Raw genomic sequence first — 17,046 nt, 5'->3', positions numbered from 1 at the left:
ATTTTCACATTTATGTTCAAGCTGGCATGGACCTCAATCCTCCAATATACACATCCCATTTAGCTGGAATGACACCCATGCACCACCATGCCCAGCTTTTATTGGTTAAGACAGTGGTCTTACTTTTTGCCTAGGCTGGTCTCAAATAGTGATCCTCCCAATCTTAGCTTCCCCAGTAACTAGGATTACAAGTGTGATCCAGCATTCTGGATTTCCTCTAATTTTTTTCTTGCTTCTAACTTGATGAAGATAAATCAATAAATCAATTATGGCCAGCAAGTAAGAGAAAACCCTTGAACAAAGTTCAATGACCACAGTACAGCTCATCACTACTGGAACCACAACCTGACCATTTGGGCCACCTGCCTGAGAAGAGTGGGTCCATAACATCCTGAATAACATCCTGAACAAGCCAGGCATCCTTTTACCTGTTTGAAGTTGCCGTTTTTCCTCTGCTCCCAGTCCATCATGTCATGAAAGATGGGGATCATAATATTCCGCACTTCTGGCTGAGGGACCAGGGTTACACCCAAGAAAGGACCAATCATTCCAGGAATAAAGTGTATCTTATGTTCACCTGTACCAAAAAATCAAACAGGTATCAGTGCATGTCTGTACTAATCTTCCATGGAAGATTTCCAGGTGGGCCACAGCACATGGTATGATTTATTCTAGGGCTGGAATAGCTTAGTGGTATAGTGTTTGCCTAGCATAGCTATGGGTTTGATCACTGTCTCTGAGTTTCAGCACTGAACAAAATCCCTGAACCCTCAACATTGCTAGTTTATTCTTGAAACTTCTAAGAGTAAAGTCAGCTATATTCTGCTGTTTTCTGAGTACTCCTCAGCTTTTTAGAATTCATGGGTAAAACTAGTCTGGCCAAGTTAAAGCAGATGTTCAACATTTATGAAATTGTTTTTCCAAATAATCTGGAAAATTCCATAAACCACCTAAAAATTTCTAAATTCAAGAAACACTGTTTGCTATTCTATACAGAATAAGACTTCTGAGACCATGCACTAAGTTTCAGATGGTCTATTTACAGCATTTATTGAGCAAGGAAAATCCATATATTTCTGCTTAAACACAGTATTATTTTCTCTAGAGATTCAACCTCTAGCTTTGAGAAATTTAATTGATAAGACTATCTAGTCCCTGGTTCAGTCTACCAGGTACATCTGATATACATCTAAAGTATGTATATATACCTATACATTCAGGTATAACATCTGAAGTATGTGGGCCTCTTCAATGCCTGTGCTCATGTGTATCAAAAAATTTTTTCTTTCTGATGTGCTAAGAAGCTATGGCACAATCTTACCCAGACTGGCTAGCTTGGAGTGTCTCTGTCTACCCCTAACTCAGCCTGTCTTCATATTATATTTCTGATGGTGACACTACATATATTAAGATTGTATCAGTTAATTCTCCAACTTCTTTTATAAGGCTTTCCCACGGAAAGTGAGTGATGTGGGTTCTACTCTAATTGGCCTATCATCTGGCTAGAGTACGACAGCCCTCAAGAACCATGGGACAGTATTTCTTGTTGCAATCATGAGGCAGAGAGAACCAGCATTAGAGCTCTGCTTTAGTCACTTTAGAGACTAAGGAAGGGGCTGGGAAGGTGGCTCAGTGGTAGAGTGCTTATCTTGCATGTATAAGGTCCTGGGTTTGATTCCTCAGCACCACATAAGCAGAAAAAGCTGGAAGTGGTGCTGTGGCTCAAATGGTAGAGTGCTAGCCTTGAGCTGAAGAGCTGATGGACAGCGCCCAGGCCCACAGTTCAGGCCCCATGACAGACAAAAAAAAAAAAAGAGAGAGAGAGGGAGATTAAGGAGAAGATAAACTGTGGCTGGGCACTGGTGTCTCACGCCTGTCATCCTAGCTACTCAGGAGGCTGAGATCTGAGGATCACAGTTCAAAGCCAGCGGGCAGCAGACTCAAAAAAAAAAAAAAAAAAAAAAAAGATAAACTGTGGACCAGTGCAATAATTGCTACAGCCAAATAAAATCAATTCTTAGGAATTAAAAACAGTAAGTCAATAGTGACTTCATAGAGGCAAATCTAGTGTTTTTATTTCTTCCATTTTGAAAACCTATTTCAGATAGAAATAGCATATTTCACACGAAACAGTAACATCTTCTCTTGCTTCCTTAGAGAGTGTTCAGATACCTATAGTATCATGGGCTGGCCCATATCAGTTTTTTTTTAGTCAGTCGTGGGGCTTGAACTCTGGGCTTGGGCGCTGTCCCTGTGCTCTTCAGCTCAAGGCGAGTGCTCTACCACTTGAGCCACAGTGCCACTTCCAGTTTTCCAGTGGTTTATTGGAGATAAGAGTCTCACAGACTTTCCTGCCCAGGCTGGCTTCCTGCCCAGGCTGGCTTTGAACCGCGATCCTCAGATCTCAGCCTCCTGAGTAGCTCAGATTACAGGTGTGAGCCACCACGCCGGGCTATCAGTTTGACATAAGTATGTTAGCCATTAAGGCAACTTAAGGATTCTACTGGACACACTGATCTGACAAGTTTTTCTTTTGTGCCTGTCCTAGGGCTTCAACTCTGAGCCTGGTGCTGTCCCTTTTTGTGCTGAAGGCTAGTGCTCTTCTACTCGAGTCACAACTCTACTTCTGGCTTTTTGACAGCTAATTGGAGACAAGAGCCTCATGGACTTTCCTGCCTGGGCTAGCTTCAAACTCTGAACTTCAGATCTCAGCCTCTTGAGTAACTAGTATTATAGGCACAAGCCACCAGTGCCTGACAACTTTAATCTGGCAACTTTAGATCCAAAGTGGTGGTTATTTTAGAAGCTGTGGAAAGGGGGAAAATCAAAATCAATCTTATCCTTAGGTTGTAACCCCCTTCTTACATGTTCCTTCATGCAATTAGTGTCAAGTATATGATGTGGATATATGAATACCAGAAATCCAAGAAGTATTTCAACCTCTACTAAAGTTCATAGCAGTCATTGTTCATGTGTTAGGTATCGTCACAATACACATTTAAGCCTGTAGCATCTAGACTTGGACATGAAAAACAGAGTATCTTGTAAGCCTGGATTCTCAAACTGGAAAAAATGTACTGGATCCTTCTTTTTTTTCCTTTGCTTTTAGTTCTCAAAACAGAGACTGTACATATGTAGTACTGGGGTCTTATCTCTCAGCCAAACACTCTCTGCCAAGAGCTTTATGCACATGTGCTACATCATCCATCTGAGGTGTTATGTTAAAAGTTATATAAGGATTTTGAAGATTGAATTAACTTAAGTGGAAGTTATTAGTCTTTTTTTTTTTAACTCTGCAGTATGTGGGAGAGAGCAATAGGGAGAAAAGACTTACCCAAATTCTGCCACATGCTGAACAGTTCATAAGCCATCATCACACGCATGTCCCCATACCTAGAATAGTGACACAGGAGTCAATTGTTAGTGGAAGAAAGTTCAGAAAGACAGGCCAATAGGGCCAATACTTGAGCACTAGTCGTTTCTAATGCATCTCAAAATATTAAACTCTTTGGCTATCGAATGAATTTCTCACATTGGAAAACTAACACCAATTGAGAACCTTGTAAACTTCTGAAGGATCTTGTCATGGAAAAATAGTCCCATATGGCCAAGTGACAGGAAGATGAATAGGAGACGTCTGACTTACTTATCTAGAATCTTCTTCCTCTTGGCTGGGGTGATGATTTCTAGCTGAAGGCTTGGCTGATTTATGAACAGAACTGCCAGGCTAAAGTAAGAATTCCACACCTAGAGAGACAAAGAAAGAATAATCATGTGATAGCCTAAGTCCTTAAACTTGTAAATAGAGTTATTAAATACATCCATGTAGCACAGATTCTGTTTTATAACCTTAAGATCCTAATCTGCTTTCCCTTTTAAGTATCTTTGCAAACAGGGCTTTGATCTTTTTTTCTTTCTTGACTCCTTCAGAAGACAAGAGTGTTGGATCTGAACTAGAAAGCATACTCATAAATGTCTAGCTCTCAACACTTCAACAAGGAAGGCACCTAGGTCATATTCTAATTACTATCAGGTGCAGAAGCCATTTGATACTATGAATATATTAGTGAAGCAAAAAGCAATGAGCATTTTTTAACTTGCTAGGGGTATCATAGTATTGATGGATTTTGTGAGCTCCTACCTTGAAGTCAAAATCTGTCTCTGTGAAATTCTTGTGTAGTGCAGAAGACAGGTACTGGACAGTAGTGACTATAATACTGAAACAAGTCAACAAAGCATTGGCAAAATTAAAAGACTAAATAATGGCATCTGATTGCTTAGCATCTATGGATTGTCAGCAAAATACCAAGACAACTTGCTCCTATGTAAGACGTGACTATAAAGGACAGAGAAGATAGTATATACTCCACAGAAAACCAGTCTTGGAGAAATGCTCCATAGTAAAATAGCATAGGATTTCAGTGTGTCTTTTATACTACTTCTCCTTGGACTGTTAAATTCACTTTTATTTCTTCTACCTCAAAGATTAATTTCTAATATTTTGGGACCTGTGGATAATCAATACAGATTGTAGGATTTGGGACATACATAATTTTATTATTTTACTTGATAACAGGATCTTAACTTCCTTTGCCATATAACTAGCATTTTTATCTATAAGTCATTTGACTTTAGGCCTTGATCTAGATTATTCCTCCTAATCTTACCCCTGACATATATAAAAGGCAATGGAGGACTACTCTGCTGTAATTGAGATCACTGGTTGGAGTAGAAAAGAAAGTGGTATGCACAGTGAGGGTTTGATTGCAGAGGGCCTTAGCTAAACAGTCTGAAAAAGGCCACCTGAGCTTTAGTGCAGAAAAGGGACAAAGACAAGACAGTGCATTAGAGAGACTAGACCTAGCAGAGGGGTGACAAAATTTAAAGGTAAACGCTCTGAAAGAGGCTTTTCCTAAAGGACTATGAGTGGAAGCCTAAAGTGCTATGAGTGGAAGTAGAAACAGAGATAAAGAATTCAGAAGGAAAAAATCTAGTATTTGAGCAAGTATCCGTACAACTATGTAGGCATTCTTTTTTTTTTTTTTTTTTTTTTTTTGGTCTGGTCGTGGGGCCTGAACTCTGGGCCTGGGCGCTGTCCCTCAGCTCTTCAGCTCAAGGCAAGCACTCTACCACTTGAGCCACAGTGCCACTTCCAGCTTTTTTCTTTTTGCTTATGTGGTGCTGAGGAATCGAACCCAGGGCCTAATGCATGCAAGGCAAGCACTCTACCACTGAGCCACCTTCCCAGCCCTATGTAGGCATTCTTTTGTTATGTTCTAGACAAAACACTCGTTATAGTTTTTTGAGGGGAAAGTGCTCTACAAAAGGTACCAAGTGGAAATATCATGCTGGTTTGCTAATATATCTAATGTAAGTAATTTTACTACATTTTGTATAATGCCAACATAAAATAAGGGTCAGTGGGAGCAGGCAGTAGTAGTCTATAAAATAGAGTGGAAGCCACGTAGCTTTGAGGTGAGAAAATAAGCCAGCTCCTTACCACATACATCACTCATCTGGTTTGTCAAGAGGAAGCACAGGCTAGGAATATGAATGGGCAATGGGCATGGATATATTAAGGATAAACTTAGAATGGAGTCTGTGTCCAGGTCTTTGCAGTCAGCTCTCAGGTGAGTATTAGCATTAGTCATTGGAAACAAGCACTGTCTGGCAAACAAAACAACTCAAATTGAGAGCTTAGGAAACTGTCCAAAGTTATAGAAGAACAAAGGTCACTAGTTCCTGGAGAGGCCTTCTTCTAGCAAGAACCCTTTCTTGGGCGTATTTTATACCCTTAACATTTGATTTTTTTTCTATTTTCACTATACAAAATATCTACCAGGCACTTCGGCTCCATTTGTAAAACAACAAAAAACTTTATCCTTTTCTTATCTTTAGAGTCAATGGCCAATGGTCAAGTCTTACTGAATGTACCTCTAAATATTTTTTTTCCTTTTGCCAAATCCTCTTTCTTCCTGGTCTTTGCCTTTATCCTTTTCTTGGTTTTTCTCATATATACTCTTCTTAATCTGAGAAGAGCTCTGCCATTATAGGGACCTTCTTTACTCACTTGCTAGTAAGCAGCCGCATTACCATCCAGTCCCGAGGGAAGACGCTCATCTTCATCAGGTTTCGGAATACACAGAAAATCTTCAGCAAGAATTCCTGACCACAAGGGAAAGAGAATCTTGAAATCAACATGATAAACTTCATCATGTTAGACAGCATGCCTAGTATGTATGAGGCCTTTGGGTTCAATCTCCCATACTATCAAAACCAAAAACCAAAAACCCCAAACCCAAATCCCACCAAAACAAAACAGGACAACAAACCAAACCAAACCAAACCAAAACAACCAAATACCTCATGTACAGATGTTTTCAGCAAGATTAACAGGTACTGCCTGTTCAGTGGTACTGCCACTGAAAGGATATTTGGAAAAGATCTTTAATAGAAGAGGGGAATTTTCCAAGCCCACTGACTTCCCAGAAACTCTGAATAAGGATGAAATTAATTTTTAAGTAATCCATGAAAGAGGTATACAAGTAGCAGGCCATATAAAGATTTATTTAATGTAGAAGACAAGGCAGGATTCAAGGAAGGAGGGCAAATTAGCTGGCTGGGATGTTAAAGATAAGAGCGTAAGGTGCAATGGGAGGTATTCATCCAGGATATTTAGATCAAAATTGGGCAAAAGTTCTAGTTCAAAACTTGCTATCTTGATGTATGGTTACCTAGCAACTGCCCAATTACCTTGTTTTAACATTATCACTCAAGCCCAGAAACATAGGGCCTGGCTCGGCCTTATAATTAAAAGAAATTCTGTTCTTCATGGCCCCTTTTTTAAGGCATTCTTCCTAGGTAACAGACTTACAAAAAAACAGGAATTTTCTATTCCCAGACCTAATTACCCTTCTGGGGTGGTGTTTCTCATTTAACGCCTAAAAGAGAAGGGAGGATAATGAAAAGAATGCACATGTCTGTACATTCTTGAATAGTGGACTCAATATACTGTGGTTCTAGTGATTTTTCAGCCTTATTTCCTGCTTCTATCTCAGCTCCTGAACCTAGTTTAATTTTTTATGTATTTTCTAACTTCTTTATCCTCTTGCCCTAGCTATCTTGTCTCATTATCAGCAGACATAATGGTGGCCAGAAGGCAGATATAATCAGAGTGCTAAAAGAAGACTGTCAATCAAGAATGCTGTATCTATTAAAACTGTTATTCCAAAAAAAAAGAAAAAGAAAAAGAAAAAGAAGAAATTAACACCTTCTCAGATAAACAAAACCCTGTAAAAAAGACTCTAGGGAGTTCCTTAAATTATAATAAAAGAACAATAACTTGAATAAGAAATAAGAATGCACATAAAAGTGTTTTGAGAAACTGTAATTTGTATAACAACACAAAGGGAAATACTAGAGAATTATACTTGAGCAAAGTTTATATAAATTATTCCATTTGAACTTCAATTAATCCAAACCAGATAGTTTTTTTGTTTTTGTTTTTGTTTTTGGTCCAGTTGTAGGGCCTGAACTCTGGGCCTGGGCACTGTCCCTCAGCTCTTCAGCTCTACCACTTTGAGCCAGCGCCACTTCCGGCATTTTTCTTTTTGCTTATTTGGTGCTGAGGAATCGAACCCAGGACATCATGCTTGCAAGGCAAGCGCTCTACCACTGAGCCACCTTCCCAGCCCATAGTTTTAAGATTAGAGGCATGGTTTTTGTTCGTTTTGGGGGGTTTTGTTGTTGTTGTTATTGTTGTTGTTGTTTTTGGTACCAGACCTAGGGCTTGAATTCAGAGCCTGTGCTCGAGGCTAGTACTCTACCACTTTGGGCTACAGCCCTACTTCTGGTTTTCTGGTGGTTAATTGGGAGACAAGAGTCTCATGGACTTTCCTGCCTAGGCTGGCACTGAACTATGATCCTCAAATCTCAGCCTCCTGAGTAGCTAGGATTACAGGTGTGAGCCACCAGTGCCCAGCCTCAGAAATATATTTAAATCAAGACAAGTTGTCAGAATTATTACTATTGTTATTTAAATAACCAAACCTTGGTTTGCCAAAGTCCCAAGCAAGGAAGGAATACTGACTAATCAAACCAATATGTCCCAGAGTAGCCCCAAATACAGGCATATAATTGCAGGGCTGCTAGCTGTCAGAGAAAATGTGCCAATTTTCTGGGATCTGCTTGTGTAGGGAAATGGCTGGCTTTTAGCTTCTGGAGGCCATATACTCATTCAGCTATAAACTGGAGCTGGTGAATCCTACACTCCTGGCAGTTGAAGGTCACATGAACTCATTTCCCTGATAGGGAAGAAAGAGTCTGTGGCAGTCTTGGCTGCACACTTCTTTTCCTGGGAGAAAAGCTAATGCTTTGTTCCTACCTTGAGTTCATCTTTGCTCTGGAAGTTGTCCAGAAGGTGTTGGTAATGGGTATCACACATCTGACGAAGCAATGAGAGAAGGCAGGATACATATTCGCCCTGGGGAACAACCCAAAAAAAGACAGTGTAGCTAATCATTAAGGTTCCATTGCCACAGTACACAGAGGGCAAGGAGAGAAGGGAGGGTTTGAAATGGCCCCCAATGATCATGGAAGAAAGGTGACAACTCTGGCTCTGAAAATGAACTTTCTTTTCTGGAGAATTTCAGAGTTTTAGTAAGGTCTTCTGCACCCTGGGGCTACTGAAAGCCTTAACTTACAACAAAGCAGTTTTAGACCTTCTGCAAGGACCTCCTAGGTTGCCTCCTAGAGTTTGCACATGGGAAACTGCAGTTGACAAATGGAACAGAGCAGATCACCACAGTTGAAAAGCAAAGGTTCCAAATTGACTATGTAGAGGGGACAAGTTATGATCTTTAAGGCAAATAGGACCTTTAAGGATATTTGTGTATCTTAAATTTCTTCAAGTTGCTAATTTGGGGTACATGGAACAAACCTTGCTTTAAGGACTCCAAGGATGATCTTATGGCAATTTTTAAATGGCCAGCCAAGTGTGGCTTCCTCCTAGCAGGCTGCCTTCTCAAGAGGAAAGGAGAAAAAAGTACTTCACTTGGAGGATTTTTAAATCCTCCCAAATTCATGAGAATCAGACAATTTTTTTTTAGTCTCTCAAACCTTTTTAAAACCCTAAAATCTCTACACATATATGTATGCAGATTATGTACATGTATATGAACTTCAGTTATATCTGATAATTGGGCATAAGAAGCCATAATTCATTTGTGAGGAACAGATGGGTTAATCCAATAAATTATTATTATCTTTGTTATAACTTAAAGTGAATCACGTCATTAGTAATTATTCAAATACTTAAACCAGTAAGCACTGCATTAAGTGCTGGTTAGATAGTTGGTTACCAGGACATGTAGGGTACATGTTTTTACCTACAGCAAGAGTGCTTCCAACAGGGACTCATTAAAGGAGCACTCTTTCCAAGCCCAATGCTCCACAACACATGCCTGCTCCAGGCACTCTATTTGTTCTCCCTATTATGGCTGGAGCTTGGCTTGCTCCCATAGAGGGTTTTCTTCAAAGAGAGCTCTGTAATATCTCATCTGCCAACGGAAAGATTTCACACAAATTGTTTATCATGTTACCATATCAGGGTTGAGAAATCTCCTCTAGGTATGGTGAAGGCAGGGATCCATGGCGTTATCTCTATCCCTTCTGAGAGAGGCCTTTTTCAGGTTATCTCTTTCCTGATTAGATCATACAAAATCATCATTTATACAGTCATCAGTGCTTTAACTGCAATGCCTAAGTAATTGTATCTCATTACATTTTTCCTGGTACTATAAATTTAGATACAAACACTACGGATAAAAACAACTAGTTTGTAGGTACAAGAAAATTCTGAGAAAATTATTCTCTCCTTCAAATCATTTAGGAGAATCTGTATAAGGGGATTCCTAGAAGGAATATCTACTTGCCACCTTCAACCTCTTACTACATCTATTTCCTTGCTTCATTACAATTCATAGAAAGTGACTTGGCTTAACAGCCAAAAACAACAACAAACTGAGAAGAAAAACAAGATTAAGAAGAATTCTCTGAATCTGCCCTACAGTAGACTCCTAGAAGTATTTTTGAAGCATGAAATTAGAGCTTTCAGAGTAAAGAGGGAAGACAGATTCAGGAAGAGGGTAGCATGCTGACTACCATGCAGGAGGCAGGCTGAGATAGAGGTGGTGGGATGGTGAGAGGTGAGTAATATGGAGGAGCCCCAGGTTAGAGAAAAAAACAAGAAAACCTGAATGTTAGTTACTAACAGTGATCTCGGCTGTGCACTGCGGGCACCGCTGCCCTCTTACCGCCTCCTGAGCGTGCGATTTACTCATGATGGTGAGTAGAGTCTGCAAGAGCACGTCCAGGAGGCTCTCCACCATCATCTCTACCTCTTCTATGACATCTGCTTCCTGGAGTGAGCAGTGAGAGAGTATACTGTTAAAGCACCAGGCCAAATGGATGCTTTTGCCTGCAGTACTAAGTCAGCCATGTCAGGAACAGTTTTCTGGCTGGACTTTCAATACTGAGCTTTCAGCCTCACCAATGTGCATGAAAGGAACTCAGAATAAGGGCTGTGAGGAGGCAAAAAACATCAGCCATTGTTGCCCTGGCCTGGTAGTGGGGCTCACCCTTACCACACTAGCCACAATTCTCAATCTTAGACAGACACGTTATATAAGACATAAGTGAATGTCCTGAGTTAAAAGATTTTCTCCGACTTCCCCAGTATAGTCAAGAGAAAGCATAACCCTGCTGACTAACACTTCGAGAACAGTTTGACAAATGGTAAAGTGACATCCTAGAGTGTGGCAGCAGTTCTTTTGCTAGTAATGCACATAGTAGTGCACATTTCATCCTGAGGTTTCCTCTTTGGCTGCTCTCAATCTTGCAAGCCCTGAATGCTGTCTAATTATACTTAGGTGCCATTTCTACCTCTTCAGCTCTCTTGCTCTTGCTCCTGGTCCATCTGAAGGACTCTAGTCTCAATCTATCATTCCTTGGCAGCTTCACAGAAATAACAGCACATGTCTTCTCACTACAATCTGTCTCCTGGCCATCAAACTTTTGGAAGAATCTGTTTTCCTTTTATAGACTTCTCACATTCATTTCAGACTCTAGTCTTGATCTAAAATATCTCCGAAAGAGTTTCCCATTGCTTTTTCTCCAAGATCTTTATACTACTACTGGTCCTAATGTTCATCCACCTATCAGTTATTAAACTTTTACCATGGGCCAGTCACTGAGAACCTAAATACAGAGAACTGAACATCATCTTTTATCCATCCATCCATCCAGTGTAACTATACTTTTCCCCATTCCACATGAGAAATCTGAATGACTCTTGGGGCTTAAGTCATTTTTCCTGTCCATCAAAGTCATTGTAATACTCTTTCCTGTGACCAATCTTTAAGCAGTTGTAGGCAATTATACTCAACTCTCTGTCCTCTTAAAATACAACTAAAAATACCATGTCCTTCAAGTTTTCATCGGTTCCATGTTTTTCTTTCTCTTGCTCTCTCTCTCTTTGCTTCAATTTATGCCCCTCTTTTAGCAATAAGCTTCCCTGAGAGACAAGCTTGGGTTACTAGTAAACCTTATCTCTTGTCTGACTTCTCTGAAGATTGGCGAGGAGGGCTGCCAAGTCTTGTCTGTAACCAAGAGCAAACAATGGGGTTACTTCAACCATCAAGAAGTTAGGTACTTGTGACCAGATGGTACTTTAACTTTAGACCTCAGAAATCCCTACTGGATTCTTTTTTTTTTTTTTTTTTTTGCTTTGTTTTGTTTTGTTTGCCAGTCCTGGGGCTTGGACACTGTCACTCAGCTTCTTTTGCTCAAGGCTAGCGCTCTACCACTGTGCCACTTCCGGCTTTTTCTGTTTATGTGGTACTGGGAAATCAAACCCAGGGCTTCATGTGTCCTAGGCAAGCACTTTATCACTAAGCCACATTCCCAGCTCTGGATTCCTCCTTCTTTTTTTTTTTGGTCTATTGTGGGGTTTGAACTCTGGGCTGGGGACTATCCCTGAGCTTTTCAGCTCAAGGTGAGTGCTCTACCACTTGAGCTATAGTGCCATTTCTGGTTTTCTGATAATTGGAGATAGGAGTCTCAAGGACTTTCCCGCCCAGGCTGGCTTTGAACCTTGATCCTCAGATCTCAGCCTCCTGAGTAGCTAGGATTAAAGGTGTGAGCCACCAGCGCCCAGCTGGATTCTTTTTTGTTTTTGTTTTTTTTGGGTCCGGTCATAGGGCCTGAACTCTGGGCCTGGGCGCTGTCCCTCAGCTCTTCAGTTCAAGGCTAGCACTCTACCACTTGAGCCACAGCGCCACTTCCAGCTTTTTCTTTTTGCTTATGTGGTGCTGAGGAATTGAACCCAGGGCCTCATGCATGCAAGGCAAGTGCTCTACCACTGAGCCACCTTCCCAGCCCCTGGATTCTTTTTTTTGTCGGTCGTGGGGCTTGAACTCTGGGCCTGGGCGCTGTCCCTCAGCTCTTCAGCTCAAGGTGAGCGCACTACCACTTGAGCTACAGCGCCACTTCTGGTTTTCTGGTGGTTTATTGGAGATAGGAGTCTCACGGTCTCTCCTGCCCGGGCTGGCTTTGAACCGCGATCCTCAGATCTCAGCCTCCTGAGTAGCTAGGATTACAGGCATGAGCCACCAGCGCCCGGCTGGATTCTTTTTTTTTTAAGTGCCTCTCTTGCTCCACCCGAATAACCTAGCTTAATATGCTTGATCCTTGGCCTTCATTTTAAATGCACTAAAATTTATTCTCTTGGAATCTTAATTTTTAAAATAGTATAATAAATCCCATCCTGTTCTTCATTCTTTTTATGTGCTCTGAATCTTCTGTAAGTGTATTTTTTAGTATCAAAATTATATGAAATAGAGAATACAAAATAAGTTTCTATTCATCTGTGTCTCTTTTTTTCTTTGTTCCCTACTTTAATCCCTCCCCTCCTACTACATATTTCTTTTAAAAGAAAAAAAAAGGCAACAATTTTGTTGATTGAAACCTGATTTCTTTCATCTAATAGGCTCAGAGCTTTTGTGGGCAACAACATTACTTCTTATATATCTAATCTTATCTGGCATGGGGTAGAAATACCTTATGGGTGAAATCAAGCTGTTGGAAAGTTCAAACAAAAGTATGATGAGAAAGCTATCCCTTAGTCTGTGCTCTTAGAATACCTAGTATTCTAAGAAAACTTCTAGAAATCCAGAATAGCTTTTGACAGAAACTATGCATGGCATAAGACTGGGCTTTTAGTTCTAGAGGTAACTGTATTTCTAGGTTTTTATGATAGTGAAACATTTTTGAAATAGTAAGGCTGAAATCTGCTGAGCCCATACAAACTTCTATTTACTCAGGTACCTCCTGTCACTATCAGCATGTCTGACTGAGAAGTATACAAAGCATACTTGTTGGTCTGTTTCTGGTTACAGTTAATACAAGACTATGGTAGAACTGCAGGGTGGAGTGGGTGTTGGGCCACTACCAGAGAGCTGGTCTTGATGATGGAGAAGATGCTGCCGAGAATCCCTGAACAGATTAGCAGCTCTTTCTGTTGCCTCAGGTGAAGGTGAATGTGATGGAGAACCACAGGAAGCAGGATGCGGCGGGATTCTGGCAGAGAAAACACAAAGATGAGGAAGCCCTTTAGAGGAGGACTAGTTACTACCAGAAGATAGTGGTGGTATTGTGAGACTTAACTGGTTTCAAAGAAGGTGGGGTGGAAACTGGAGCAAAGGTGGAGGTCACTCTCCTCCCTTAGAAGAGTCTAGAAGCTTCATGTCTGGAAATTATAAATCGTTCTTTCGTCTTTTCCTTCCTTCTCAATTAGAGTCCCTGTATTCATGGCATTTTATGCAGGTTGAATGACTAGAGTCTGCTTCCAAATGAAATCTCTTTAATGACTAAACTCCAAATTAAAAGTACAGTTTACATTGAAAACTTAAAGTAAATGTCACATCTAGCATCAACTACAATGACCAGATTTGAAGGCTTGATTTGTATTACTAACTTCACCTCTATTCACAATCTGGCTAAGTAATCTGGCATTCTGGGAATCATTTATGTTGGCAAACCACTAGAGCTGCTGTTAGGTATATACACAGCATTGGATACAACAGAAGTATAATCTTTGCCTTGTCATAGCCTTTGATAACTAGACAATGCTTATTGCCAATCCTACTGCATACTTGAATGTATTTGAATGTATTTTTCTCTTTTCTGCCTAATGTTATCAGAATAACATTTTAGAACTCTGAATTGAGGAAGACTAAGCTCTACATTTTAAATACCCTTACTAAATCATTTGGAACACTTAGGCAGTTAACTCCTTCTCCCACTGGCTTGCTTTTCCTTATCTGTAAGATGGGTGTTATGGCTTCTTCTATGTTTACTTCACAGACAAAATGAAATGCAAGTGTGAATATGTTTCTGGCACACTGTATTATGTGACCCTGTAGATCCCATCATACCTGGCCAGCAAGCTTCAGTGAGATTATCAATAACATGAACTATGGCATTTGAATTTATTATTTATATCTGATCATAGGTTAAGTGTTTTGTATGCATTCAAGGAAGAGTTTCTTTTTCTGGTCCTGGGGCCTGAACTCAACATCTCAGTGCTATTCCTAAGCCTCTTTGTGCTCAAGGGTAGTGGTCTACTACTTGATCCACAGCTCCTCTTCCAGCTTTTTCTGAGTAGTTTATTGGAGATCAGTGCCTCATGGACTTTTCTGCCAGGGCTGGCTTCAAACCATGATCTTCAGATCTCAGCCTCCTGAATAGCTAGGATTACAAGCATGAGTCACCAGCACCCAGCAAGGAAAAAATTTTTTAAGCCAAACATAAATTACATGAAATATGACACTGTAATGTCAACACTAAAAAATATGTCCAAACAACCAGGCACCGGCGGCTCATGCCTGTAATCCTAGCTACTAAGGAGGCTGAGATCTGAGGATCACAGTTCAAAGCCAGCCCAGGCAGTAAAGTCCCCATGAGACTGTTATCTCCAATAAACCACCAGAAAACGAGAAGTGGTGCTGTGGCTCAAGTGGTAGAGTGCTTGCCTTGAGCACCCAGGCCCAGAGTTCAAGCCCTATGACCAAAAAAAAAAAAAAAAAAAAAAAGTTCAAACAAAACAGAGTAACAGACGTTCTATTTAAAAGGTTGCTTAGGTAAAGAAAAAGTTGCTACTGTATTTTGTACCAGATCAAAATACAGAGTAGGATTTGTAACAACTAACAGCTGCTTCTAGACAAAGTGATAGTGTGTTAACAGATCCTGCTGGAGAAGATACCAGTTTGGTTAAATGATATCACTAGTATGGAATCTCTTGCTTTGAGAAAGATACCATGGTGTGGACATTCAGTGAGAGTGGAATGCAAATGAAAAGTTGGTGACTTGCCATAAAATCCAATTCCATGGTCCAATGCCACATCAATTTTAAGAAAAAAAATTCTTAAGCCATTGTATACAACTGTTGAGCACATGCAAGAATACTAGAAATAAAGTATCTCAGTGAGGGCTTCCTATACATTCTGAAAGAATCTTCTTGAGGCAGTGCACAAAACTGGAGTGGATTTAGTGACAGTGTTTAAATCACTGATAAAATTTTCATTCCAAGAAGTGGAACAGAGAAAAGTGTTTACCACAAACACTTACTGGTGGAGAAGGGCTGAATTTCTTGGTGACAGCTTTACCATCAGCAATACTCTACCCTGGCAGAGCTAAGTCAAAGGGAACATCTATTTAGTATTGCAAATATGTGTAGCATTGAAATGAGAAATTGTTCTTATGTCTTAAAGTCAGATTTTAAAAATTAAGCACAAAATTCTGATTATAAAATTCGAATAGTCATTGTTTTGCTAATGTTCCAAATTTATTCCTGTGCCCCAGTTTATTCTATAATAGTAACATTCTACTTAACGTACTATTCTCCTATTGATCTTAACATTTAAACATTGAGTATCTGATGGCCCTGCAAGGCTGAACTTTGATCACAAGCATTATGTTTCAGAAATTAGTCCAAATATTCATTCTGAGAGGCAGCCTGGGTTGGTGATTTATTAGGCTGTTCTGACCACTTAGAGAGAACAAAGGGACCCTTGTCTATTTCTTTCTCTAATCCTTGTGGTTCTTCCAAAGAAAGAAAAAGGAATCTGACTGGAGACACAAGAAAATAAGCAAGCACAGAGTTTTCAGGGCCTCCTTTGGAGGCCTCTTTTATTTCTTTGGTTTATGCTCATCTTCTTGGACTAGACCCACCCCCCTGCTGTTTCTGTTTTGTTTTGTTTAGTGCTGGTCCTGGGGCTTGAACTCAGGGCCTGGCTTCTGTCCCTGAGCTTTTTGCTCAAGGTTAGTGCTCTACCATAAGAGCCACACAGCTCCACATCTGGCTTTTTGGTGTTTAATTAGAGATAAAAGTCACAGGGACTTTCTAGCTGGGGTTGGCTTCAAACTACAATCCTCAGATCTCAGCCTCATGAGTAGCTAGGATTACGGATAAGGCACCAGTGCTTGGCTGGACCCTTTTCTTTTGCTCTCTCTCCTCCTCCTTTGTCTTCTTATTCTTCTAGAAATGTGGAAGGCAGACTCCATTACTAGCAACTGGCTAGACTTGTGGCCAACCTGAGGACAAGAGCCCCACCTGCTATACATTGAATGTTGTGTCCCCTCCAAATTCATCCAATGAAACCTAAACCCCTGTGAGACAGCATTTGGAAATGAGTCCTTGGCTAGTGATTAGGTCATGAGGGCAGGGACTTTATGAATGGGATTAGTACCCTTTAAAGAGACCCCAGAAAGCGCCCTTGTTCCTTTCAGCACAGAAAGAAGATAGCTTATCTATGAAACAGGAAGGGGTCCTCACTAAATACCAACTACACTGGCACTTTGATGTTGAACTTTTCAGATGCTAGAACTGTGAAAAGTAAATGTCTTAAGTTACCTAGTTTATGATATTCTACAATACAAGCAAAACCAGACTAAGATAATACCCCCTAGGCATGCTCTGGGAAATAGATC

The 17,046-nt window shown here is 40.4% G+C and overlaps 1 protein-coding gene across 7 annotated transcripts in view; it reads right to left on the bottom strand.

Moving 5' to 3' along the window:
• LOC138815943 (dedicator of cytokinesis protein 3) overlaps window positions 1-17,046 on the bottom strand; it is a 192,816-nt gene that overhangs the window by 38,163 nt on the left and 137,607 nt on the right. For all 7 annotated transcript variants that reach the window (XM_070005342.1, XM_070005339.1, XM_070005345.1 and 4 more), the window contains exons 25-32: window positions 13,508-13,635; window positions 10,272-10,418; window positions 8,384-8,482; window positions 6,071-6,165; window positions 4,142-4,217; window positions 3,647-3,747; window positions 3,335-3,393; window positions 429-577 (exon numbers count right to left, since the gene is read on the bottom strand). In XM_070005342.1, coding sequence (XP_069861443.1) covers window positions 429-577; window positions 3,335-3,393; window positions 3,647-3,747; window positions 4,142-4,217; window positions 6,071-6,165; window positions 8,384-8,482; window positions 10,272-10,418; window positions 13,508-13,635 — 854 coding nt within the window. The remainder of the gene's footprint in view (window positions 1-428; window positions 578-3,334; window positions 3,394-3,646; window positions 3,748-4,141; window positions 4,218-6,070; window positions 6,166-8,383; window positions 8,483-10,271; window positions 10,419-13,507; window positions 13,636-17,046) is intronic.

Source organism: Dipodomys merriami, unplaced genomic scaffold (assembly GCF_024711535.1).
Source record: "Dipodomys merriami isolate MVZ:Mamm:240054 unplaced genomic scaffold, mDipMer1.0.p SCAF_68, whole genome shotgun sequence".
NCBI lineage: Eukaryota > Metazoa > Chordata > Mammalia > Rodentia > Heteromyidae > Dipodomys > Dipodomys merriami.
The sequence above is the reverse complement of the archived record's forward strand: the minus strand, read 5'-3'. Positions and strand labels throughout refer to the sequence as shown.